At 43.1% G+C, this 27,892-nt stretch overlaps 1 protein-coding gene across 1 annotated transcript in view; it reads right to left on the bottom strand.

The window, feature by feature from the left end:
• Window positions 1–594: 594 nt before the first annotated feature.
• The window catches only part of GFOD1 (Gfo/Idh/MocA-like oxidoreductase domain containing 1), a 67,614-nt gene continuing 40,316 nt past the window's right edge, over window positions 595–27,892 (bottom strand). The window contains exon 2 of the mRNA XM_079302106.1: window positions 595–6,659. Coding sequence (XP_079158232.1) covers window positions 5,740–6,659 — 920 coding nt within the window. The 3' untranslated portion in view covers window positions 595–5,739. The remainder of the gene's footprint in view (window positions 6,660–27,892) is intronic.

Here is a 27,892-nt window from a genome sequence, read left to right as displayed (position 1 = left end):
CACTTCAAGTTGTAGTTAGCCACCCTGTATGCCATGTGTAACACAGACTGAGCAGCAGCTCAGTGGGTAACAAGGGAGGCTCACCTTTCAGGTTTGCAATGGAATGAGAAACAGAAAGCAGGGAAGTGAGTCCAATGGCTGATATAAAAAAAGGAAAACAAATAATGGGCAGCACATGGCTGGAAGGTCATAAATAACCAAGGTAAACAAGTCAATAGAATTAAGTGCTTTTAAAGATGATGGCTGGCATTGCTGCAAAAAGTGTCTTGATTATCTGTTGCCAACTTCTTGGATTGAAACAATTTCCCCACTTCCGCAAGAAGTGGAAAATATGAAACCCAGAAGGCCAAATTCAGATGCTAAAAATGGGGTCAAGGGCAGCTGAATTCACTGAACATCCTTAAACCAAATAGATGAGATTTAAATTAAAAAAAAAAAAAAAAAAAAAAGAAAACAACAAAAAGCCCCCCACACTCAGCCCCAAACAGTTGCGCATAAAACATAATAAAAGGAAGATTTTTAAAACCTTTCATTTCAAAACAGCATTCTTTAAAAATGGAACTTAATCCCAAAATAAAAAAAAATAAAAAGCAAATAAATACCCTTATACAAATGTGTGCAGTTTTGGATTGACCTTAGCTATTCTATTTAGTAATTTTACTCAAAATGCTGAATAAAAGCTATTTCAGTCTGATCTGTGCTGATACCCTTCTTTCCCCAACCCCAAGGCCTCAATCTGGCAGCCTCAAAAAAGACATTACTTGTTTGGACTGTGGCTTCATACACTCATTTAGTCATGAGGTTTTGACATCAGTTCATGAATGCAGCATTATGTGCAGTCCCATTTACTTAAAAATTTCTTCTTTTCATGAGCAAATGGAAGTGGGCGGTTAAGGGGAAATTATTTTTATTGGACAGACTTCACCCAGCAGCTCAAGAAAGAGGAAATTTTAAAGCAGATAAGACTGCCAAACATTATTCAGTCACACTTCATCTCTAAAATTTACAAACTTTGCTCCCCACAAGTAACAACTTCACAACAACAAAAAGAAACTGCTGTTCTGAATAGTCCTGCCATTTCACAACTAGCCCCCAGATACTAAGAGATCACTGCAGAGGTCAAAAGTCCAGTGCTGAGTTTCATACATACTAAAGGTACATCACTGGGCCACTGGAACACCAAACCAGTGTGGAGTATCTGCACAAAGCCAGAACTCTGGCTTGTAAATACAGAACTTAAGAGTGGATAGATTTCATAGTGAGTGACATCTTATGCTGAAAGACAATAATAAAAGTCAAATACAAGAATTCCCAGCAATAAGAAATTCTGGCATCACTAATTTCTGAACCTCTGCAAAAACATCAAGACACTATGTTTACCTTTACCCATTAAATAAAATACACCTTTTCTTGCTAGATCAGTGAGTCATTTTAAATTGTCTGGGTCTATTCCACATTTGTATGGAACACAGAAATAAACAAGAAATTGGATTTTCCTTGTGCTGTGACCACATGTAGCAGAAAAGCCTCCTTTTTTTGAATGGCTGAACTTCCAGAACAGCTGTTCACTTGTACAGTCACTTTTTAGAAAGTTATGGAAAAGAAGGGAACACTTTGTACAAAGTGGATAGTGCCTCTGATGGCCTGATGCTGGCTGGGCAAGGATTTCTTGTGCTTCCAACAAAAGCAAAGGAAGAGCTCCAGAGAGCCCATCCTGAGCTGAAACTCATCAAGGCATGGCCTGATTCTCTGCCATGTTGGCTGCATGGGTAAGGTCCCATTGTCTCTACTTGGTATTTTCTAACCGCACAGCTGAAGAACTGTGGATTTAACACATGTGTGGTACTAGATATAGGAAACCCCAAGCTCCTGCAGAGTTCTTATGAAGGATGTGCATATCCAGCAGGAGTATGGGACAGATTCTGCTTCCCCAAGGGCAGGGTCCCTTCTTGGGCTCCCACACACAGAGATGGAGCAAGGATGCTGCTGTCACCCCAAGGAAGTGCAGCACTCACCCTCCACACCAGCAGCATGTCCTCCCTGCAGGGCAGGCACAGAGGTACCAGCCTGCAGACACCTTCCTGCTGCTCCCTGCTGGAGCACTACCCTCCCTTTGCCACATTTCAGGAGTTCAGTTGTGCCCTGCTGTCACAGCACAGGGTTGTTCTACCCCTGGTGTGAACCCCAATGCAATTCCCATGGGAAATAAGACAACCTCTCCCACCTGACTGTCCCAGCACTGGAATAGAGCCCTGCAGAGCTCACCCTTTGGCTCTTTTTGTCTTTGGCAACAGACCATAATGATCGGTTTCCTGTGTGCACAGCTTGATGGAAAAGGGAAGAGCCTCTCCAACAGCAGCCCTGGGAAAGAGGAATTAAATTTCTTACCTAGTGTACGAACAAGTTCATCATTTCAGGCTACTGCAAATTCCAGCAGTAGCTGCAGTTTGGCTCTTAGGCCTGCACCAATTTAGCAGCATTCATCTCAAATCTTGTGGCACAGCATTAGAAGTGCAATTCCAAATAGATGTTTCCTGGGATGGTACCACTTCTGAGTTCAATCAAGTACATCTCTGCTATCTGCTGCCCAAATTCCTAAACCCAACTTCAATTCCAGAGGCAAATTCAATGTACTTTCAACTGTACCAGAAGAGCAGAGGACTGGATGCTGCCAAGAAAAATCCCAGACTATAAAGAAACTATTTGTCAGAATAACAATACACATTCAATAAATAAACCTATTCTTTCCTCCTCCAAGCTAGGTGGAAGTTTAGTATGTTTACACTTGACACTGCAGTACCTTCACCTCCTAGGGAATGGAAAAACTGCTGTACAGTCCTGAAGGTATGCAGCTCCTGCTGCCATCCCACTTAGGTAACACAAATGCAGCATCTCAGCTGCCATTAGAAGAGGAGGTCCCACCCTGTCCCTGCTCTCTCTGGACCAGCACAAGCAGCTGTTCAAGACTCCACCTATTCACAAGCCAGTACCAACAGCAGCATCAGATGCCTGTGTAACCAAAGCACTGGATTTTCTTTCTGCTGCATCAGTAGATCTCTGCACAGAGGATGGATGATGCCTGTCACCTAAGCCTTTGGATCTGGCGAAGAAAGTTTGAGCTCAGTAGTACTATCCCTACTCACTGTGTCTTGCCTGTTCACTGCAGGGGCAAGGAAAAGGATTCCAACTGGCACCACAAAACCCAGAAAGACACGGAAAAGAAAAAAACACAGAGAGGAAACACAGCCAACATTTGTGAACCAAAACAAAGTGCAAAGACGAACAGCAATGCCAGCACAATCACCAAACCACTGAGAAGCAAGATTCACAAACATTTTGGTCCATGTTTGGTTCCATTTTTGGATGATGTTTAACTAGACATGGTTAATTATCCACCAGGCTTGCATTCATGAGTTGAACTAGCCACTCTTTTCAGTAAATGGGTTTTGCTTCACTGTATGAAAACTCTCTTGAACCCTCTGGGGGTAATTCTGTTTTTCAGGAGACAGATAGGTGATTTCTTGATCAAATCTTCTCTTCTGTGTTACTCACTTTTCAGGGCAGGAACTGGATAGGTGCATACCATGACAGTTGCAATGGGAAATTCCTATTGGCACAGATATTACCCCTGGAATTCTCAGGGAAACCCATTTTAAAGAAAAACAACCAAACTTGTCAAGGGCTGCTTCCAAGAAGGAATGATGAAGCCTTGCTCGAGGTTTTAGCAGAAACAGCCCCAGAGAGAGCTGCTAGAACTGGCAGAACAACATGGATAGAAACAATTCTCCCCTAGGGTGCAGTTTTGCAGCATTACATTATTCCTTCATCAGTCACACTATTTCACTTTGGGGACTATTTAACAGAAGGTCATGCATATGCTCTTGAAATATTAAGCAGACATGAGTAATTTTGGGCTGGGAGTCAAGTTCCTTAACTTCAGCCACATCAAAATTTAGAAGCCAAAATTCTCTGCAGAGGAGGAGGACAGGCATTTCCAGTGGGCACCTCTTTCTATATTAATCCTAGGGTGAACTGAGTCAGCCTTTGGGGAGTTCTCTCTGTATTGACTGCTGTGTTCTTGCTGATCAGAACCAGACATTTGACTCTGAGCTGACTGAAGCCAGGGTAAGATGAACAACACCACTGATGCCCTCCTATTCAAAACATATTTTCTCTTTAGATTTACTGGTCATCCCAATGTTCTCCTATTTCCCATAGTCAAAATTAACAAAAAAAAAACCCTGAAAAGGTTTTTCTCAAGTTTAATATGAGTTAGTGCTATATGCTTGTGTTCTACTTTTTTACTATCTGAAGACCTAGCGCTGTAAACACATCAGCACTGGAGCAGCTTTACACAGAAAAACAGTATCCCTGTTTACTGGGATAAATCATGTGCCTCTCACTATACTCTTTCAAGAAGATATTCTCAAAAGAATAATTATTTCAAGACTGCTATTTAAAAGATTAAAAAGAACAGGACAAACAAAGCAAAAGAGTTTGTCCACCCCTGCACTGGTAACAGGGAATGATTAATACAGTACCAGTAGCCGGCCACTTTAAGGAGGTGAGGAGGCTGGGGGTCCTATGTTATTTTTTTTCCTTGTAAATAGATGGGAAATTTTCTCATCCCTTTTGTTTTTCACTCACACTCACCAATTGGTGGAGGTGAGAACTTCTGGGTAGAGGGATGTGAAATTACTTGTTGGAGTGCATCTCTTCAAGTGCGAGTTCACAGTGATTTAAAAGAACACCACTCATCTAAACATCATATGGTTTTGGGTTATACTCCTACTGTCTCCCTCCTAAAACCAAACTGCATGATGATTCACTCAAAAGTCAGTCCCAATCACAGGAAATTTTGTGCAAATCTTTGTAAGACTAGCCTGAATTTGGCTGTATAACAAACCCCATTATCATTACCATGTCATGCCACCTGCCATCCATGAAGGTTTTCCACCACCTCTTTTAATCAGCAAACCCATAACACTGATGCTTACCAGGAGCTCACAGAAGACCCTCCCCCCCCCCAAATACCCAGGCATATGCACTGTGGTTGAGACTGCTTTGTTTTAAAAGCCACACATTTTCCTATTCAATTGTGCTTAAAAAAAAAAAAAAACTAAACTAAAAAACAAGAAACCAAAACCAAACCAAACAAAAAACAACTACTAAACCAACACAGAGAAGCTCCTAACAGGCTGTATGAGAAGTGAGCTGCCAAGATTTTCTGAATCCTGCAATACTTTCACATCAGGTCCTGTTATTCTGTGTGTTGGCTGGAGGGGTAGTAATACAGCATGGTGGTGTCAGCTGTCATGGCAGGAACCATTCATGTCAGACACTACAGAAAATTTAACGACATGACAGTACCTTCACAGCCCTCTGGTAGGTAAGGAAAATCCAAAAGGGTCTTCCCAACCTTTCACAGTAAACACAATTGGATAATCTAGAGCACCTGCAAGCAGGGGATGAGTCCGTGATATATCACTGCAATCAGCCAGCTAATACTGTTATTAAAACAGTTGAGTTTATCAGCTCTTAAGTCTCCCGCCCCTCGTTTGGGGCATCTCAAAGGACCATATCAGTTTGGCATTTAGCTGCCAACAGATTTAATTGATCCAGACACTGTGTTTCCTTCTCCTGTATCCTCAGCTGTTTCTAAGACACCCAAGATGGGCTGAATTACCATCTCCTTCAAGAGCTGTCTGGTTGCTACTGTCTCCTAGGAGCTCAGAGGAGCTAGCAGTACAGAGACATCCTGCTCTTCCGCATGGCTTCGCTGATCAAGTACGCCGGGCTCAGTTCTGGCTCCTCAGTCATGATGGAAATGTTCTGCCACTCCCCCAGCTGGTTTGACTTTTTAATGGTGTCCACCACGCACAGGGCGTACAGGCAGTCGTCAAAAGTGGCAGCCATGGTAAGGGGCCTCCCGTCCCAGGTCCTCCTGTCGTCCTGGTCCTCAAAGGCCTGCCGCACAGCCTGGACCATCTTGATGGTGCCCCGCAGGTAGGGGGATGGGATGTCACTGAAGGCTTTCTCGGGAAGCAGGGAGTTGCTGACGGGCGTGGAGTCTTTCAGCAGGAGCTCCCGCTGAGGAGAGCTGTTGCTCTGCCCGTAGAGATCCGTGCCGATGACGCTGAGCCGCCCCGCCGAGCCCACCACGATGATGTCCTGCTTGAACTCACCCGGGATGTTGAAGTTGAGCGTCACCGTGCAGCACACGCCCCCTTCCAGCACCATCTGGAAGGTGCAGAAGTCGTCACTGGTGATCTGCCGGATGCCCTTGATGTGGTCCGTCTGCTTCACGAAGGTCTTGAGCAGCCCGTGCACCTTCACGGCCTTCTGGCTGGTGAGGAAGGTCAGCAGGTCGATGATGTAGGTGCCCACCGAGTGCAAGCCCCCACCTCCCATCAGGTCATCACAGCTCCAGTTGTACTTCTTGCCCAGCAGGCTCCCACTGTGCACCTGCACCTCGCACACCAGCAGCTCCCCCACGTAGCCCTCCTGGATCAGCTGCTTCATCTTGACAAAGGCGGGCAGGAAGCGCAAAACGTTCCCCATGATGCTCATGAGCTTCGGGTAGTAATGAGCCGCAGTCATCATCCTAAAGGCATCCAGGGGAGTCGCCGTGCGGTCACAGATGACGTTTTTCCCAATGCCTGAAAAACAGCGGGGGAAAAAAACATCAACAAAATATTATGGATGGAGTAAGCTGAAAGCCTCTGGGCTATCCTTAAAGACCAAGCCAAGGAGAAAGACCCTTAAAAGAATAACACCGTCTTGAAATGTTTTCAAGGCACAAAGATGCACTCTGGCATGCTTCCAAAATACATGTAAGAATTTCTTAAGCACCACAGTGAAACTGTACTCCTTTTTATTTGCAAAATGCACTCCTGTCTAAAAAGAGCTCAAAGGTGAGGGCCTGAAAGGAAAAAGTAAGCTCCCTTCTGGGAACAGGTATGAAACCAATCACCCACCTCAGTCATCTCACAGACATCTCTTCTGTGACAACTTGCCCATGCAGGGGCTTCTGTGAGCTGAATCTGAGGTTCAGATTCAAATCCCTGAAGGGTATGAATGACACAAGTGCATGTATTCAGTAACTTAACACAGGTACACTGAAAAGCCTGGCTTTGTCTCCTCAGTACTCCCGTCCCTCCCTCTTTCCTGCTCAGACTGTTTTAAGAGGCTCTGAGGAGAGGAGAAGTACTGGGTTTGCTGCTTAATTTAAAATGAAGAAATTGCTTCTCACTTATAAAATGCCACCCTATTCTGACAATGGCACTCAAGTGTTTTTGAAGCTATTCTGCTGAAATGTCAGCAGCACATCTATGGTGCCGAGGGAGAGTCACGATTGCTCTAAAACAGGTCAAATGTAGCTGTGACAATCTGTTTCCTCGTGGAATTGTCCATATGGCACACTGCTTACTGAAGCTTGCATGACAGTCCCCTTTCATCTGATCATCAAGGTGTGCAACTGAATGCAGTGCAGGCTAAATAAAGGGCTTATTGCTGATTTCTTTTCCTCAAATACTTTCATTCTGTACCCACACACATACAGTGACAGAATCTCCAGTTTCCCTCTTAGTTGCATAAAGACTTTTCTTATGCTTAATGAACAATATTAAGTGAGCTGTGGAACACTTTGGATATAAACTATGATGCTCAATCTGATCTTGGCCTGGAAAGCCTTGGGCTACAGCTGAGCCTGGCACTTAAAAGAACTGAATTTGGGTCCTTGCTGATGGAGTCCAGATGAATAAATGTGGTTACTTTCTAAATCACAATGTATTTTCATTCCTGTTCCCTTCAGGTAGGTAAAAAAAATTCCTCTTTTCTTGGAAGAGCTGTTCCAAGTATAAAATTTTACATGTTTTGGAGCTGTTTGGATGAAGTCATATAAATACAGACAGATGGCAGGGATCTATCTGAGCCCACTTACATGCATATTTAACAGCCCTACTGGAAGAAGAAGGGGGTCACAGTCCAAACATTCAATAACCATCTTATCCACACTGCCTATTCTCTGTCTCTGTCTGCTGCTATTTGAGTAGCTGAAACTGGAGGGAGGGAGGGAGGGCTGTCATTGCTGATGTGCCAGTCACATCCAGTGAACATACAAGAAGGGAAAGGTCTTTCTTCAATTCACTCCTATTTACTTTCTCCTTAATCAGATAAACTGAGACATACTCATTTTCCTCTTAAATTTGCCAAGAATCTTCTACTCAGTGGCTATGTTTACTCTCTCATCTTTAGAGATGGTGATTGGTGACAGAGTTAACATTTTCAACCTAATAGCACTTTTCTTCCTGCCCCTGAATTATTTTTTGCTGCATCTGTTTGATACTAGAGAAATTCTGCATTCATCCACCTGCCCTATATTCCTCTAACTGGTTGCTCCAGCTATGCCACTTGATACAGATCACTAATGTAATAGTCCTTGAGTTACACAGACTCTTTGTAGAGATTTTAGTCTGGCAAAATAAGGGAAATCTCAGACAAAATATGCCTAGAGTCAAAGCTTCCTGAAATAACAATTTTTCCCCCAAAAAACCAATACATACTACCTCACTATCTGACCTGCTCACCACTGATCCACAAAAGGATCACGTTCTACTCCAGTTCAGCTTGTACCATTCTGCCTCCCAGATGCCTGCCACATTTTATCTGAGGTCTGTCCAGGCACTGTGTCTCAAGATAGGCAGCTCTACACATGTGCTTGCTAGGAAAAGGATCTTGTGTTCATGAGGAATTGCAGCTTGGGACAATCTTTCTGCTGCGTCTTCCGTGCCATGCATGGTGGGGGTCAGTTCTTCAGCATGTGGGGCAAGGAATCCTTGGGATTTTCAACATCTGAGTATGAAATTATGATTATTAATATAAAAGAGAAGCCTATGGGGTTTACATGCCATACATTTGAGAAAAATTGCCATTGGGATCAGTGTAACTCAGGCACATGTGCAGAGGAAATGCAAGAGCCCTAAATATTTATATGGGGACAGGGAGAAGTTGAAGTCTTAAAATTACTCCACCATTTCAACTTTTTTGGAAAGGTTGAAACCTTCTAATTTCAGCAAATCCAAAATGCAAATGTTCTGAGAGACTTTCTGTATCTGTGCATATGTTGGTAATACGTGCTGTGCTTTCATCCCTATCAGGGATTTAAACATATTTTTGCTTGATACCCAAAAAGCTTTTATATGCTATTAAAGCTTGTGCAGTTCTTTCAGCACGACACTGCTCCTCAGCACTTGAATCTGTGTGCACTACAGATCTTTGTCTCCTCTGCAGCTGCAAATCTGCAAGCAGACACATTAGCTTCCTGGGAGCAGGGAGAGAACATGAAAGGTTTGCTTAATTTAATTTAGAGGAATACTCTGGTGTGTTTATGCAACCAGAATGAGAAAAAGGCAGATCAAAACATCATTCTTCTGCTCTCTTCCCCCTGCTCCCTTCTCAAAAGGAGGAGGAAGAAAAGGCACCTTTCCCTTTGAGCCATTCTCTATAGCAGCATCAGGCAGAACAGAGAGCAGTGTGCAAGGAAAATCTCCCTTCCCAACACTAAGTCTCTGGAATAGCATCCTCTGACTGCAGGTGCTACAGGGGCTTCTCTGGGAACTGCCCCCTTCTCCTCTAGTCTGGGGCTGTGGTCTATTCCTCTCCACTTTTGGACAAGACTCTCAGAAAGGATTAATTGTTACTGTTTGTCATTTATTTGCTGTTTCACATCTTTGAAAATTGCACCACAACAGACAGCAAAAACTTCATAATTACACAAAAGCAGAGAATTGCAGCCAGCTTGTTTCAGCAATAAAGTGAAATATATTTGTCCATGCTGATAAGCAACACAGCTGGATAAATCTCATCCTATGAAAGAATGCACACCCCTTCCACCTGCATCAAGAAATCTGGTATACAGTCCTACAGGACTTAACCAGGCAACTTCTAAGTATTGATTTCTTGACTTCTTGGGTAAAATGAAGAAGACTAATATTTTAAATACATGTTAATTTTATTGAGGGCTCCACACAAGCTTCACCCTAGCCTCCCTGCTTGGCTGTGCTCTAGAGAGAAAGTGGTGCCAGCCAGGCTGACATGGTGTGGCTGGCACAGCACTGGGGAAGGCTCACTCCTGGCTAGGAGTCCAAAGCTGTAAGTGGGGAACACATCTCCTACCAAGACTCATAAAGTGCATCTTCCAAGCCAAACCTTAACAACTTTGGTACCAGTCTGCTTTTTTTTTTTTTTTTAAGAAGAACATTATTGAAGAACACTGATCATCTCTGAAGAAGCAGATGTCTAACCAACTCTCTAGAAGCAGCTGAGCAAATAGAAAAAAAATGTGCTGTCATTGGTGCTATCCTTCAAGAGAAGATGTCTCTAGCACCTTATGTTGGAATGTCAAATCATAACCATGCTCTAATGGCTTGTCACCCACCTAACAGTATTTAATTCTGTCAGGAAGCCATGTAATTTCTCTGCAATCCTCAGTCTTCATTTTAAAAAAGGGAAGTCCTTGTGAATTGGAGATAGAGCCCAGAAGTGAGTGGTGCATAGATACAGTCCAGGGTAGTAGTATTTACATTTTTTTCCATGTAAGTGCAAGGAAAGAGTGAGGAGCTGCAGTAAGAATTCAAGTACTGACTCTGCAATTACTGGAATTTGCATCTCTTCATTTTAAAGATGATTCAAGCTCCTTGGCTACCAGCAGCCCAAGTTTCTTTGTCCCTGTATCATCCCTGTACTTCACAGCCTGAAAATGAGCAGAACTCCTGGGCTCTCAGTACAGGGAAGGTGGAATGGCTGTAACCAGCACAGGCATCATCAGTTCTGAAACCTGCAACATGAGGTTTCTTCCCACCTGCTCTGATTATTTCAAATAAGGAGAGAAACAGTTCAAATTTAAAAAAAAAAACAACATTTTTTTGCAAAAACTTTGGAGGCTTAATTTTGCCAGGACTTGTAAAAAAACTTTCTCAATTATCTTATCAACTCATTCCAATATTTAAACAGTCTGAAGAAAATCAGAGGCTGGTAATGAAGTTCTCTTTTCTTTCCAAGTTCATTAGTCCCTAAAAGACCCAGAATATTTAAGAGATATGAGCTCTTAACCATGCTAAATCATTGACTATAGAGTAGACACACAGACTTAAAAGAAGGCGACATTATTTTTTCTGTTTAAAAAGTGTCTTCATGATAACCACACAGTCATGATCCCTTTTGTATGAAGCTGGAGCCACCCATTTGGTACTATTTGCTCTTCTAGCAGATCTGAGAGACACATAACACTGAGAACACCACTTTGGAAATTGTATGCAGGTACAGAATTCAAAAACCAGAAGCTCATACAGCCACTCATTTGAACTTTTGATAGCTGGGGTGGCTCACAGATACAGCAATGATATAGCCAGTTTAGCCTGCTACATGCACAGCAAGCCATGTAAATCACAATTCTCTGATCTGCTCTTCAATCACTGCAATATTACTTGGTGAGCAGTACCCTGCCTTTATCACAGCTCTGCAAAGGTATCCTTCCTCCTTTAACTGCAGTTGATGACTACAAGGACCAAAACTTTAGTCCCTGTCTGTCAGCAGCAGGCAATGCCCTGACCCCCAGGCACAGCTTCTAAATGGGCATCTCTACAAAAAGTGCTGCCTTCATTTGGCTCTCTTGACACCAAACTGCTGTAAGGACAGGAGGGATGGATATTGTGTCCATTAATACAAAGCTCATCTGCATGTTGGAGCAGTGGAAAGGAATTGGCAACATGGGCATCAGGAGGCCCTAGGTGAAGTCCATAGTCCTTCTTCCCTCCTGGGGCTCCCTAGGGAATCCAAGACAGCCATTGGGGTCACTCCAGATGATCCAACATCAGCAGAAATCCAGCAGAGAAAAGCAGGAAGGTGGCTGTATAGATGAAGAAAGGAAAAGGAGAGGGAGCTGGAAGTAAAAACACTCCCAGGGTGGAAAGAAAGGCACTGCAAAGGGTTGGTGCAAAAACCCAGAGATGCTCAGCAACATCCCCATTGTTTGGAGGCTCAAACTGAAAGGATCACCTTCAGTTCAGTTTGTTCTAAGTCCTGCTAGCATCTTTTCTGCAAAAAAAAAGAAACAATGGAGGAGAAATAAATAGATTCCAGTGAAAATTAGTACCCCTCTCTATCCAGAGACTGGACAGAAGGGAGGAACAATTAACAAAAAGTATCTGTGTTAAAATATGATATGTGTATGAATTAAGCTGTTGCCCAACATTAGCCTAGAGAAATATAATACTGGGACAGGCTATTCTATGGAGCTGATACTATTTTCTGATGCATTACATGTGGAGATGTGTGAATCACATACTGCACAGTGGCTAAAAGTTTTTGAATTCCTCAGAAAATAATAGACATGCAGGAAGAGTGGAAAACCTGATAAAAGGCTGCTCTGTTCTGGGAAATGAGGAATGATGTCTGGGTCATCTCAAAAAACAATCACTTAGGTGATTTGAAAACCTTTTCACATGGCAGGAGGGTTTTTATTAATATCTAGACCTGTCTCTGCTCTTGTAAGATGCTGCTGCATCGATCTTGTGATACAGTAATGATCATAATAACAATAAAAACAATAGTTACATTTATTGTGTTCACTGCATGATCTGTCATTCAGTTCTTGAGTGGCATGAAAAATACATTTATTTCAACCAGTACATCTGCCAGGGAAAATTGATGGCATGACAATGTTTCTTCAAAGAAACCTTCTTTAAGAAAACTTTTGTCAAGAAAATAAATCTGGATGATGAATGCCTAACAAGATTGGCTTTAGTCACAGCTCTAACACTGGCCAAGACAATCTTTGATAATCACAGATATACTTAGCTGCTGCAAGAAATCAAGTTACTACAGTGTAGTGAGTCACAGCTCATGGTCTGATTGGTATTAAGAGGCCATGTGTGTATTCCTGGTCTGCCCTAAGTGTAAAGGAAAATAACAAAGACTGAAGAAACATCTTTTCCTTCGCCACTGAAACAGACAGAAAATGCACACAGGCAGGAACACCCTGCCCTGCTGATGAGCACCAGCTCATTTGGCCACAGCAAACCAATGGCTCATAGAGATTTTACATACCCTGCACCTCTTCCTCTGCATCAAGATATTATGAAGTTAAAGAACACATGCACTATTAAATTTTATAGTCAACTGGGACAAATTGCACTTCACAAATATTGGATAAGAAATACCTCTACAGTAAAAAGTCACATACCTGAACTGTACACCCCCAAAGCCAGGGCCTCAGTTCACTTACCACTCTGGTCCATCACACCATGATTCCAGTTTTTAGGCTGGTTTATTCTCACTGATGTAACTTACTTTTCACACAGCTCCTTTGAAAACAAAACTTAAACATTCAAATACACTGTGGGGAAAAAGCTGCTTGTGAGTGTCTCTGCCTTGGCTGCCCTGTAATCATAGGCTAAACCAAACTTCATTCAATGAACTGCATGCTCAATGAGATGAAAAGCTGCAAAGGCATCTTGCTGCTGGTGGCATGTGAGCATCATCTCCAGAGACAGTTTATGTGTCACTAAGCTAAGGAGACACACACAGCTCACGGTGCAGAGCCAGAACTGCAATCAGGCTCAACAGGTGAGGGGGTCACCATGGGCTGGGAGCTCACAGCAGTGACTGCAGTGGGGCTAGCAGTCTGTAAACCCTTGAAAAAAATGGAAAAACAAGGAATTGCTTTGTCTTGGAAAAAAAAAAAACCATTTAAAATAACAAAGCTATGCTTTTCTTTGTAGATTGATCCTGAGGTGTGGTGCCTGGCTGGGAAAATACCTCTGCTGACTCCAAGAAGATTATAATGATGCCTGCAGGTAAGGAAGTGCCACCTAAGCAGAACCAGGACAGTTCATCAGAATGAGAGAAGACTGTAATGATGATATCAATTTTCATTATGCACTAATACAACATTAATTTTATTTGCATGGAGCTAGTCATTAAGGTTATAGACTAGGGCCATGTCTGTGCATATATTACAGTAGATATAAATGTTGCTGTAGCAGTGTTCACGGCATTTGAAATAGATGCATTCCTTCTGACTTTGACACTGGACTCACATTTGCTTCATAGGAAAGTTTCAGGTAGTCCTGCAAGGAGCAAATGTTTGGACTCAATGTTCCTTATGGGTCTCTTTCAACTTGAGATATTCTTAAGATTCCATGATACAGAATCTTCTGCAAAGACATATGTGCTGACTTCAAGGTAACTTTCCTAGTAAGTCCTTATAAATTTCTGAGTGTTTATTCTGTTAATTTGGCAAGCTGGGACCTTTGATTTGGCACTATAAAGTTTCTGCATCACTCAATGCATGGGCATGTGCTTAAGAGCAAGCAAAGCAAGCAAGACTTGTGTTCCTGTGTATGCCAGCACACTTTGCAAGGCAAAGCAAAATTCTCTAACCCTTTCCTAACACAGGCCAGATTTGACTCCTTATTTATAGCCCACCTGGCATGTCATTTTCATCTCCTCTATGTAGGCACTTATGCAAATAACAGCACTGGAGAATGAAATAAATGAAGCACTTAGTAATTTTTTAGCTACTTAAAAACCTTTAACTGCTGGGAAATCCAGAGAAGGTGCAAATACACCCTTGTGCACACCACAGGGAAATGCATCAGGGGTCTCAGCTTGAGATTATCTGTTCAGGCATCTGAAACATGCTCAGACTTACATTCCCTGAGCTCTACTTGGATGGTTTCCATGCTCTCATATGTGCTTGGGAAAAAGTATATGGGACAAACCATGGTGGCTTTCCCAAATTTCTGTTTGATTTTTTTATCTTCAAATCCCCATCAAAACAGCATGATCACATCCCTGCTGAGTACTTCCCTATACAAGAAAAAAAAAATCAAAAGACCTGCACTAAGTATTCAGATAGGCTGAGGAAAAAAAAACAACAGACATTCTACTTAGACCTTATTCAAGTAAGCACTCATTGATTTCAAGGGGATTTTAATTGTTTTAGGACTAAATTAAAAGCTCAGTAAAAATCTCTGTTAGGTAATTTATTTCTTCCAACTGCTCTCACTTCCTTTATTCAACTTCTAGAGCAAAAGGCATGCCATCAGTCCAGTATATTGCAATACCTTTCTTTTCCTCAGAAAAGAAGTCACAGAGCAATCACAGTCTATGATCAATCTCTATTCTCCTGAGGCGTTGTTATCTGTATTTAAATATGTTTCTTTTTGTGCTGGCTGACAACAACTAAATGCCCAGCTGTTGTAAAGGCTTTGGGAGGATTAGGAAATCAGGCAGTTCAATTTTCTTTCAGCTTGCTTTTCCATCACAGAATTGATTATGCCTACTGAGTCAGAGAAATTTATGACTCTTAATCAGAGTTAATTTTCTTTATATTTCTCTTGCCTACCCTTTCTACCCCATTAAAACTAGCAAGGTGTAATCTGGTACTAAATAAAAAAACTGACAAAAGATAAACATCAGACTAATGCTGGTGAGTAATTAATGCACTCATTTGTACAGAATTGATGAAGATGTATAAACATTGAAAAATTACATCTTGCCAGTGAAGTGACAGGGACAGTAAAAAAAAAAACAAAACAAAAAAAGCCACCGGCCCTACAAGTAGCAGTGTCAGATCCCTATCTACATCTCCCATGGTATCACTACACAGAGCAGCACCCCTACTCCTACTTTATAGTGCACTTTATACCTCAGGATTTTCTCCAGTAAACATCCAGCCATGCAATCTCTTTGCAGAAGAAGCACTGAAGTTTCCAGTATGATCTCTTCTATGTGATGATTGTATGAATCTCTAGCTTTGCTACCCACTTAGCCCAGACCTTACTGCAAATGTTTTTCCTAATCTTATTTCTCTCCAATATATTCAGCTGGGGTATTTCTACTTCTTTCTCTGCCCAGTGAAGTCTGAAGGATTGCTGTGCTGAAGAAAATGTGTCACCCCTGCAGTGCTGGATAAATGGAGCATGCACTTGACCTAATTTTCTGATATGAGTGGTTAAAATAAATTCTAAGATCATTCCTCATGTTCCCAAGTACTGCACTGACTACAGATACCAAAGCACCCAGCTACAGACTGGGACACACTAATATAACCAGATTCATTTGAAGACTGTGCCCACAAACAAAATTTTGACTTTATTATAGAAGCACATAGACACAGACACGTGCCAAGGGGGAGTAGAGTCCCTGTCACACACACAAACACAAGTACACGGCAGGTGGAGGTGAGCAGTGCCACTCCTTTCATTCAGTAGTGAGTGTATGAGCACCCTGTGTGTTCCTGTGTGCACCTGTACATACACTCTCACACCATAGGTCACATTTTCTCTTTCACACACGCAGCTGCAGAAGTTGAAAACATCAATTTATAATCACTACTAGAGCCTATAAGGCTGTGCCTGGCAGTGGAACTGGATTTTCCAGCATGTAAGGCAAGGATGGATGAACACCAAGTTGCACAATGCATCTTGGAGAGAATGTTCTGTCAGTGGTTTCCTACTCATTGTGTCAGCAGGTCCCTCTCTGCTCACTGAGGGGCATCAGCAGCAGAGCTGGAGAGGCTGGCATGACTGCTCTGCCCTCAGGGAAGGCTGCAGCAGAGAGGAAAAGTTGTGCTACAAAAGGTGCCACTATGAAACCAGGAGGTTGGTCCAACCTCGCCCAGAGGGCTCAAGGCTGCCTTTCCATCTGTTCCTTTCTGGGTGTGCCCCTTCACCACGACCTGGGAGACTACAAAATCATATACACAACAGTGGATCTGCAGACAATACTCTTTCACCTGCCTAGCTCATCAGAGTTTGCCCAAGTCTATTTCTGGGTGAGCCCATGGCATGGATTCTTCATGGCCTCTTATTTTCTCTTCAGTCTAAGTTAGTCCTCTACTCAGACCAGAGGTGGTTTTTATGTCTTGCCAACAACATCAAGGATCAGGACCACAGAACACACAGGCTAAGAAAATAAGTTAGCTTGGCCCATGCAAGAAAAATCAAGCCAGCTAAATCAAAATCAAATCCCTTTGTTGGGATCCTTTCAAGCCAAAATCCATTCTTATAGACAACCCCCATGTCTCCAAATCAAGTGTTGAGTAGTGCAGTTCTGCCCTATCCATAACTAAGCTGGGTTCCTTCAGTCCAGCCCCACTCCCATTCTGAAATTGGGGAGAATTTTGGTAACATAGTTTTCCAGGGAGTTGGCATCGGGCCTTAGCAAACATGAAGCCAAATTTACTTCAGCTGTAATCCCATGAATTAAAGCAGTCACAGTGGCCATTGGTCAGGCTCTTTGAGCAAAGTGGTCAATAGAACAATGAAAGATGACAAGCAAATGGGGGTTTAAACTAACTGTACTTTTGTTAACTTCTCATCTAACAGTATTTTATGATTCTCAAGTTCTTAGAGAAACTTCTAAATAAATTATGAAGTGCTCCCCTCAAGGCAGTCATCTCAGAATTGGTGAACTTTCCTGGGTAGTATTTTATATTCCTGTCAGTGAGCGCTAAGTGCCGCTAAAGAGGAGCCATAAACCCATTCTGAAAAGCAACAGCAAGAATGAATCAAATGAATCAGCAATCCTGACTATGTGAGACGCTGACATCAGGCTTCCCTGGCTCCAACCCTGGGTCCATATGAACGATGGAGGTCTGATGAATTACTCCCCAGGCTGCAGAGCTTACACAAGAGCCAAGGACTCAGCAGCAGCCCAACCAGCTGACTCAGAGAGCAGTAACTCATCGGGTGCAATCTGCCTGGATGCCAGATTGTCCTGTCTGCAGTCAATCTGCAAACTAATCCTCCCAAAAGGGTTTTTGGAAAATGCCATTCACACTCACACTGGCTAAGTGTGCACCAGACAAGACACAGCTACAGCACAGTAGCAGCTGAAGTCATATTTTATTATGTTTTTCTACTTGCTCTGAAGGACACTGGGAACATTTTCCCACTACTGAAAAACTGCTGGAAAACATATCAACACTGAAACATTTCCCCATTATGTCCATTAGGCTGAATATAGTTAATTCTGGCAGCCCAATCTGCTGTGCACTTCATCAGCCTCAGTGCCTGATTCTGTTGCATTTACATTTGTAATCCCAGATACCCTCTTGTACCAGGTGTTCCACAAATGTACAATAGGAAATGAGCCCTTATTCACAGCAGGCTTTGTTTTACCATCTGCATCCTGGATACCTGGGCTGGAAGGACAGGTCAACATGGGTAGTTCCTCTCACTGTGCCCACCTGCTGCTCTGGCAGATGTGCAACCCAGGTTGCCTTACCTTATGCTGTTCTGAGCTCACTGCAAAGCTGTGTTTGGACTTCATCCCTCTGAAGCCTCAGGAGAACCTGAAGTAATATTCCAGGGGTAGAAACTTCAAGGGCAGAGCTCTCCTGCACTTGACCTGTGCCGCAGCAGGCGAAAGAAACGTAATTTTTATCCACCTACACTGTTGAGGGCACATTTCTGATTCAATGAGGAATAAAACACCTGTAAAGTAGGTCAGCAGTTCTTAGACAGCACTTGCACTTGTGTTTCCTTTCAGAAGCTGCATAACACACTGATCTCCAAGGAAAAGGAGAGCACAAAGGACGAGGCATTTTCAAGGGAATAAGAATTGCTTTATTCCTGAACAACAGTATGCAGCTAGAATCCCAAAGCTCTTCAACTGCTCCATTTTTCAGTCACAGATTTGGCTCAGATTCCTATGCAAAACAACTCTAGAAAGCTTACTTTTCAACCCAATAACACTGTTTCCCCCCAGTATATGGTATTTTCTACCTGTAGCCCCTACAAGAGCAAGAACTTGTGAGGAGAAATCTCACAGTGGGCAAACACAGTTTTCAATTTAAGTTCTATTGAGATGCCAACTCTGATCTCACAGAGCACCTCTTCACTCAAACATGGCAACCCAGGAGGCACTGGGTTGGGATGCTAGAAAGCAGCTTAGGCTAATTAATTGCATTTCTTCTTCTGACTGCAGTGTTTTCCTGCCCTGCTGGATACTCAGAGGCCAGCAGTGGTTCCTCTGATTAACAGTACCTCATCAAGATTTCAAAGGAAAAGCTGCAGGCTAAAGAAAACTGGATTTTTGTCAGCAAAGGATTTGCTCTTAGCAAATAATTATAATTGCCAGTGTTAAAAGGAGATAGTGAATTAACTACAGCAGACATAAAAAATAAATTGGGAAAAAAGCTTTTAATAATTACAGTGCATATGTCAAATGGAAATTATGCCAATTTGCATATATCTGCAGTCACATTGTACAATATCTCAAGTGGCTTCATCGTAACAAGCTTGTATATTTAAAATCATTTAATATAACCCAGTGTTTTAATAGCCAAAAAACCACTTTAATAAGTACAGACTGAAAGTTAGCCTGGAATTCTCTAGATTTTTATGTCCTATTTACACAGAGTTCATTTTTATTTCATAACAATTCATTGAGAAATATACCATCCCCACTCCCAAGTACACACATGGTTTTCCTGATTAAAAGTATGTTATAGTTTTTTTGGTTCATTTCAATAGGTCTTTTTTTATTCCAGTATAACTGGCCACAGGGGAAGCCATATTACTCCAAATCTGTATATAAAATATCATGTCCCATAACTTACACACCAGGGCTAATCTCCAGCCAGGACAAACAGTTCCTTGGGAGCTCTGCTTTATTTGTCATGTGCTTCAGTCTGGAAGTTTCCAGTCAGAAACCTGTACATGAGTGTGTGTGGATGGATTTAGACAAAAGCTTTGCTCAGGACTCCAGTCAAGGATCACACACTTGTGGGCCACCAGAGAGGATCCTCCTGGAAGCCACAGAAGGGTGCCACACGGGCTCCTCTGGTGTGGCAAGGGACTGATTCTAAATTCATTTGCTTGTTGTTGTTTAAGAATGGGGGAAATTTATTAAATCCACCCTCTTATTTTCCCTTTCATTTATGACTCCAGTCTATTTAAACCTGAATAGGGAATCCCCATATGCCTAAAACCCCACTCCCTAGGAGATTCTGGAGACAAGCTTTCAGTGGCATTACCTACTTCCAGCTAACTATGGGTTTGTACCTGTACTCACCACAGAAAACACTGGGAGTCAGATTATCTCTTTGGAGGGACAAGGATAATTAACAGTTGCCACTGGTCATTTGGAGTTCACTCACAGATCTCAAAGCAGTTGACAAAGCCAAGCCAAGGTATTATCCTCACACTGCAGAGACAGAGGAAAGAGGAGTCAAGAAGTTTGAGGATTTCTTCTGGTACAGATATTGCCCAAGTGGCAAAAGCAGTCTTATCTAACCTCTTCCTCACTTGTAACTTCTCTGCATCTGCAGAAATTATACCATCCTTTTAGCTTTTCCATCCCATTTTGCATTAATTACTGGTTTCTTTTAAAAAAGCACCGTATCTTTGCTTTGCAGATTGTTGGAATATCTCAACTTTAGCTGAAAAGTGAAAAGGCCAAACCTCAGCTGTAGGAGTGTTGGTTGAACTGCCCGAGGGCAGAGATTTTTTTGTGTAGCAAAAGTGCCAGCCTCTTGTTTTCCTGCTTTCACACACTTGACCACGGGTGTCTCACAGGAAGGGAGAAATACCAGCTTTAGGCTAGATTCATCTCTGGGCATTTCCCAACAGGTAGAGAAAAATGAGGAAGGTGCTGAGAGAAAAGCACTCCCTAAAACCATGGCAGGAACACCACCTGGCTGTGGTTATACCCATCAGCAGCAACAGGCCCACATGGAAAGATGCCACTCAGTCACAGAAGCCCTGCAGAGAGCCAAGCTAAGGGTTAATATTTACCCTACCTAACTAGAAATGAAGAGAGTGCCAAAGGATCATTTCTCCACAGGTAACTCACTGCCTGCAGAGACTCACCCCCATGACTCAGTGCAGCAAGAGGGGGATGCCAAAACAACTATTTGTGACTTCTCAGGAGGTAAACCTGGTCCAACTGCAGCATCCCAGGGTACTCAGTGGCTCTGGGGAACTGCTGCAGCAATGTGCTCCTCCTCCAAGCCCAAATTCATCTCAGTAATGGCCAACTGCATCTTGTTAGGCCTGACAAAAATGTGGTGGCCTGGGTGAAATGAGAGGCTCACCCTGCCTCCAGATGCCAGTCATGAAGCATCACTGCCACCAGAACCATTCTTGACAAGACCACTGACTCCCCTTGAGGCCCTGCCAGGATGATGGCCAGGGCAATGGCAGAGCCCAGCAGCCAGCCTCCAGCTCCAGGCAATGCTGGATGCTCACAACACCATACCCTGCACCAGGGGATGTCCTCATCATGAGTATTTCAGCTCCCCAGGTTTATTCAGCCTGTAAGCAAACTTCTTACAAGTAGCAGCATGTGCTGAAGAGGTGTTTCTATTGCAGCAGTAAGCATATCCTACCAAATACTGCATTGTCCCACACCCCTGTGTGTTTCTGTCAAGGACATTACACCAGCTGGATCTCCCTCTGAGGTAGAAGGCAAGGGAAGTGCCCAAACAAGTTAAAGTTAGTTTTCCATGGCATGGACACCTCAGCTGTTTTACTGAACACATCCTACCTTCCAAGGGCACATCAAGACAAGAAGTACACATAATATATGTATCCCTTCCTTCCCTTTCTTTGAGGAAGTATCTGCACACAGGCCTCCTGTTTTCTTAAAGATGATTTAGGAATGTATGGGCAAGGTCAGACAGACCTTGTGGTCTATCTGTATCTGGATGAGTCTGCCATAGGGAAGTATAGCTGAAGCAGTTTGGCACAGCACTGCTACCTTGGAAGAGACATGACTTACTGGATCTGAGAGTGCCCTGCTGCCAGGGTTGGGGAGAGCTGCTCACACCTCCAGAAACTTCAGAGCTCCAGGAGACAACAGATTGCTCGGTCTTTAAAGATTTCTTGTATGTGCTACAAAAATTCTGCATGAATTTTGTAAGCTTCCTGCATATTTAGATTCCTTAAGTGAGGCTTTTGTTCACTGCAAATTTGTTTAGCTTCAAAAATGCTTTCTCTAAACTGTGCAGCTTGTATTTGTCCTTGAGGCCTGACAGGACATAAAATATGGCAATACTCTGGAACAGCCTCTCTGCTTGCAAGCTCTGTTTTGCACTACAGCAGCACATTTGAGAGAGGAGTTTTCCAGTTCTGTAGGATGTCATCACAGCAATACAAATTGCTTTACCTTGGACAAGCCTTAACAATACTGTTATGCTATAGGTGTGGCTTTCTTTTAAAAAAACCTATTTTTAATGCTACAATATTCAAGGTTGAACAAAGCACATGCCTCTGCTGATGCCTGTGTTTTCATAATACATCAGGTTTCAGTTGTCTCAGTGACACCAGAAAGGAACTGGGCTTCACAGAAATTTGGATGGCTCCCTTCTGAGTCATATCCAGTTGGGTTATCCTTTGGAAAAAATCTGTGCTGTTTGTTTGCAACAAAACTGGCCCTCCTAAGTCTACAGAGAGTATTTTGCTCTCCAAAGCTTCTGCTGTTGCCATCTTTGGTTTGGCTCATCTAAAATTGCTCTTTCCACAGAGAAAGTTGACAAAACACAGAAATCTGGTCACCTGTTCACAATATGGTGCTGAGGGGAAGCAATGTCATATCCCAGCTCAGCCCTTGCTCTTCTGCTTCTATGTCAGAAAATACTCTAGTGCCTCCCTTCATTTCCAGAAAGCAAATATTCCCAGCGTGTGTGCTCACTGGATTACCAAAGAATTTTCACTGCCATGAAAATAACCCTTCAAGGCACTGCAAGCAGTGAACACAGACAAAATATTGGGCTACAACACACCTTTATTAATCCACATTTGGTCCTTAGTTGAGTCAGTTGCTCAGAAAATCTGAGTGTAGGCAATGAAACAAATTGCAGAGAAGGGAAGAAAGCAAGAAAGAAGCTGACTTTCTGATTTCTGACATTATTGTACAAAGCTAGGGAAAAAAGTAGCAATATTACACAAGATATAAAAAGTGAAGAAAGGATTGACTAGAGAAAAGTAAAAGTTTAGTAACACCTGTAACCTAAACAGCATTTTTTTTTCTCCCAAAAAGCCTTGGACATTTTCACTAATCACTGATAAAAGCTAAAAGGATGCAAGCACAACCTATAATGCACAGCAAGTATCCACCACAGGCTCCATGTAGCTTTCCAGCACATCCTTTTGCAGTGGCAAGAGCAGAGCAACACACCTCCAGCTCTCACATGGAAGCAATTATTAGTGTGAAAACATCCCTTCCTAGGAGGACACAAATGAACCTCGTGCACACTGTGATTAATGACTACTCCCATGCAGATATGTAAACAGCCAAATTGCTGCTACCTTAGCTTGGCAAAATTTTAAAGTTATGTGATTTTTTTAAATTCACTTGTTTGTGCAGTCCTGCCAAGCACAGGGTTTTTGGAGGGGATCCATACAGAGGACAGAGGGTGGCTGCAGAAATTAAGAGCACAGAGCTCTGCTGTGCAATTCTCCCCTGTAACTCTATGAAAACACAGTATCTTTCAGCTTTCTTTTCTAATTGCTAGACAGACTGGTTTATTCCCTCCAGCTAAAACAGTAGATCAGAATGTTACTGCTTTCTCTACAGTGAATATTCTAGAAAATGTTGGTAGTTTCTGCCTAAAAAAAAAATAATTTTATGGTCTGTGGTTATAGAAACACTGTGCAAGGACTGTGTCCTGCCCATCTCCAGCCAGCTTTATACAGAGATGCTCTTGTGCACAGGTGATGGTACTGCTGTCCTTGCTCTCCAGAAGTACAATAGAACAAGCTTGTCTGATCAGGTATCTAAAAAGGTGTCAATCCAGCATGCCTCACTACTCCTAGGAGGATGTCAAAACTCCAGAGTGCAGAGAATGCTTTGACTGTCCAAGGGGGCAGCTGCAGGTACCTCCACTGCATACTGCAAGCACTTTTCATCTCAGACCTCTTCCCCTCTGCCAAGAAAATCCTGTTCACTCAGGTATGGAAGCATGCAGATGGACATAACAGCTGGTGACACTGGTTAGAGTCTGAACTCCACTGTTCCTTGAGCCAAAACAGCACAGGCAGCAAATCAACCTCCAACTCTTGTGAAGGGCCTATGCAGCACACAAATTCACCTCCATTTGCTGTAACTGGTAGGAAAAGACCTCACCCCAGAGCAGCAGGAGGAGCATGGGGTACACCTGGATCAGAAAAGGGTGATCACATTAGTAAGGCAGGCCCAGCCAGCCAGACATGGCTTTGCTGCAGGAATTCTTCCACACACGCTGATGACACGGGGGTCTGAGTGCCAGGTATCTGTGTCACCCACAGAACACCAGCACAGCCAGAGTGCAAGTGCAGGAAATGCTGTCTAGGAAAGGAAAAATGCCATAGCAAATTAAAACTGAAATGACTTTGACTGCCTCCCTGAACAGCCAGGGACGACTTCCCACTGGCTGAGTTCAGCTAAGGCTTCTCAGCCATTAATCTGCAGTCCCTTCAGGGGAGTGGACCTGCACTGGAAGCACTTCTTATTTCCCCCAGAGGAATAATGCAATTAAATCCTGTCTGTCATGCTGGGCTTTGTCTCCCTGTAAAACACTTCAATAGGATCAGGCAATTTTAGCAAAGGGAGCTGGGCAGGCCCTCTCTCCACCGTGGCTATTCATTTCCACTGCAACTCATCTGACATTTCCACTGAAGCTCACCCCTGCAAAACACACTCAAAATGTCCTTGGGAAAGAATATGATTCCCAAGTGTTACAGAGGCAGGGGAGCAGGAGGGGTTGCCTTCCTCCACCTTGGACAAGACCCTGCTCCACTTGCCTCACTAGGGCTTAATTTGATTTTCCACACAAACTCACTCACAGCTTTTCTTCACTTCCCTCTGCAAGAACTGCTTGTCCCCATTTGCCCCTCTCTACTGTCACTTCACAGTGGGATCAAAAGAAGTGACAGTAAGGGGAAATGTGATGCATACAAATGTGAATTTTGGCTGTGTGCAGCCAGTTGAGACGGGCTGAAGCCTTCCCTCTCCCCTTCAGTGCATACAAATGTCAGTGGCTGTAGAAAGGGGAAAAAGCTTCTGCCCTACACCAGTGAGCAGAGCACTGAGGAAGGGCAGCTTCACTCTGCCACCTGAGAGGCTCAGAGGAGACAGGTAAGAGAGACTCCTGAGCAACACCCAGGTGTGCCTGGCCCACCTCCAGATCAAATACTGGCTTGTCTTGGAAGCCAGATCCTCTCAAGGCATGCAAGCCCTTGGCATGCAATTATATTATCACTGACGACATGCTGTAGGCAGGTTTTAACTACATGAAACCCAAATCTCATAATAAATCATTACCCTGGGCCATTTTTTGTGTTGGATCCTTAAAACCAGTGAGGCTGGTGTCTGCACTGCAAAAGCTGTATTCCACTTCTGTGACTGACACCAGAGACAGGATGTAACATCTTGAAAGCACTGATGCTAGAAATTATTTCAGTTTACAATTTAATAAATTTACAGTATCTCATGTAAGATTTTTGAGTATTTTTTTCCTTTTTTGAGGGGGAGCGGAGCTTTGCTTGTTTGTTTGTCTTGGGGTATTTTGTTGATTTTTCTTGTTTTGGTTTTTTTGTGAATCCTATTGAGAATACTTGGGATTAAATATTTCTGTGTCTATTATTGAGTTATATGGCAGATTTTTTAGTAAAGTTTCATTCATTCAAATCCCTAAGGTTTAGCTACTGAAAACATGAATCAGAGACTAAAGAGACTAACAGAATAGCACAGGAGGGGGGATAAAACTCCCATTTCATAACAGCCTGTGAACAATCTGCAAATTAGTTTCCAGCAGGAGAAAGCTTCAGAGGTTCAATTCTCTGTATTTTTTTCTCTAAGACACCCTTTTCTGGAAAATGAAGTTGTTCTGGATTTAGATTCAGATTGCAGAGAAGCTGAGCAATACCCAAGGTAGTGAGCAGAGAAGATATATAAGCAGGAAACCAAAAACTGTGCCAACACATGGCCTTTCCCTGACCCATCCTGAGTAATGCAAGAAGGGCTTAAGAGTATCCCAGCCAGCAAAGCTTGTTAGAGGAAGTCAGTGAGCAGTGTCTAGCTGCAGGGAGCTGGACCATCATCTGGATACAAGAGTCAAGCCCTGCTTACAGACACAGTGGAAAGCCAGCCCTGGTAAGATGAAAAGAAACAACCTCTGTATGCTGGCAAGGGAACCACAACACGAGACACTGACCCTTGAGCTAAAGAAGAAAATATGTCACTATATATTTAAAGAACTTCAAAAAGAGTCCCAGTTATATAAAACAAAATCAATGTTATTTAACAGCAATGTTTTTCAGCTTGACCTAAATCCTCTTTCAGAAACTCTTGTCTCCTTACAGGTCATGTCACTGTATTAGGAATTCAATACACAATAACACAAAAAGTGATGATCAGAAGCCAAACTCTAGGGCTGATTTATGCAATTACAGGGTGACAGCAGGCCAGGCAGGGTTTCAATCTGTGGACAGATGCCAAAATGTGAGATCCATGAGCAGTCAGTCAGCGAAATGAGAGCATATCTCAGGGTTCAGAGTCCACATTCACCAGTTCCATGTCCCAGATAAAGACTCGAATGGGTAAACACAGTGGAGGCTCAGATCAGATGAAGTCCTAATCTACAACTTTAATGACAAAAAAGAGCTCAAAGTGTCCCTTAATGTATATTTGTCTGTGGGTCTGAGTAAGATGCAAAGGGGAGCAAGATAAAACACATCAGGCTTTCCTCAACTCACACCAGACTGCCAACTCACCTGGCGTGCCACAGGGCTCTGTTTTGCAAGGGATAGCTCCCCAGAGGAAGATGAAGTGCAAAACACCTGACACTCAGGCACCCACAAAGGTCTCACAGGCACTGCTCACAGCTTTCAAAACAACCCCAGCTGTGAGTGCCACAACATCTGCCAGCCCCTCTAAAGGCAGCTCTTGCAGCACCAGCACAATGTGCACCTACCTCCCTGGTGGGAAGTGATGAATTGGTATCACAAGTGAATAACAGCATTGCAGGTTTCTAGGGAAAAGCATTTAAGTTTTTACTCCACTCCCCAGTTTCCTCACTAAGTGCTGGCACATAGGAGTGGGAAAACATTTTCAGCAGTTTTTATTATCCATGAATCATGCCTGGCTGGGGTTAGAGCTGTGCAAATACACAAGCCTGTGTCTTTGGTGGCTTCTAAAGTCAACCAGGAAATTTTTAACAAAATAATTTTTGTGATGAAAGTGGATAATGCAAGCAAAAACCCATTAATCATTTACACACTGTACCTCACACTAAAAGAAACAGACTGTTTTTCTCCAGACGGGGGAATCTGTTTCCAAACAGTGTCTCAGAGGTGTTAATGAATACAGCATCTGGCTCTAGTAGGTCAGTTTCTGCCTAACCAACACAAATCTATCTAGAAGGAAAATCCAACTCATTATGACTAAGCAGGTCTTACCTGGCAAGCAAGGCACCATGCACTGCAACTTCCTTGAAGCCTTTCCAGGTGGCTGGAAACACATGGGCAAAACCCATGAGGCAGTGCTGTAATGCCTTTGCACTCCTCTCAGTGGTGGCTACTGAGCTAAACCACCTGCTGGGGGATCTTCACTGCTCCTCTGCTGGGCTGAGTGAGACCAAACACAAACCCTGAGAGCTCACAACTCCCATCACTGTGCCAGAATGCACCAAATGCTCAGGGTCCCCATGGGGCAACTCATCCTCTGCTCATGTGACAGCTCCTTGGCAGTGAACGCAGTGAACACAGTGAACTTGACCATGCTCCCACAAGAAAGACAGACAGCAATGTCTTTTTCACAAACCCTAGGTTATTACAATCCCAAAAGGGTCAGAAGAATGTGGTACCGCTGCCTAGCAGTGCATTCTCTCGATACACAATGA

The sequence above is a fragment of the Erithacus rubecula genome, assembly GCF_903797595.1.
Source record: "Erithacus rubecula genome assembly, chromosome: 3".
NCBI classification, from domain to species: domain Eukaryota; kingdom Metazoa; phylum Chordata; class Aves; order Passeriformes; family Muscicapidae; genus Erithacus; species Erithacus rubecula.
This window is presented reverse-complemented; position numbering and strand designations above follow the sequence as displayed.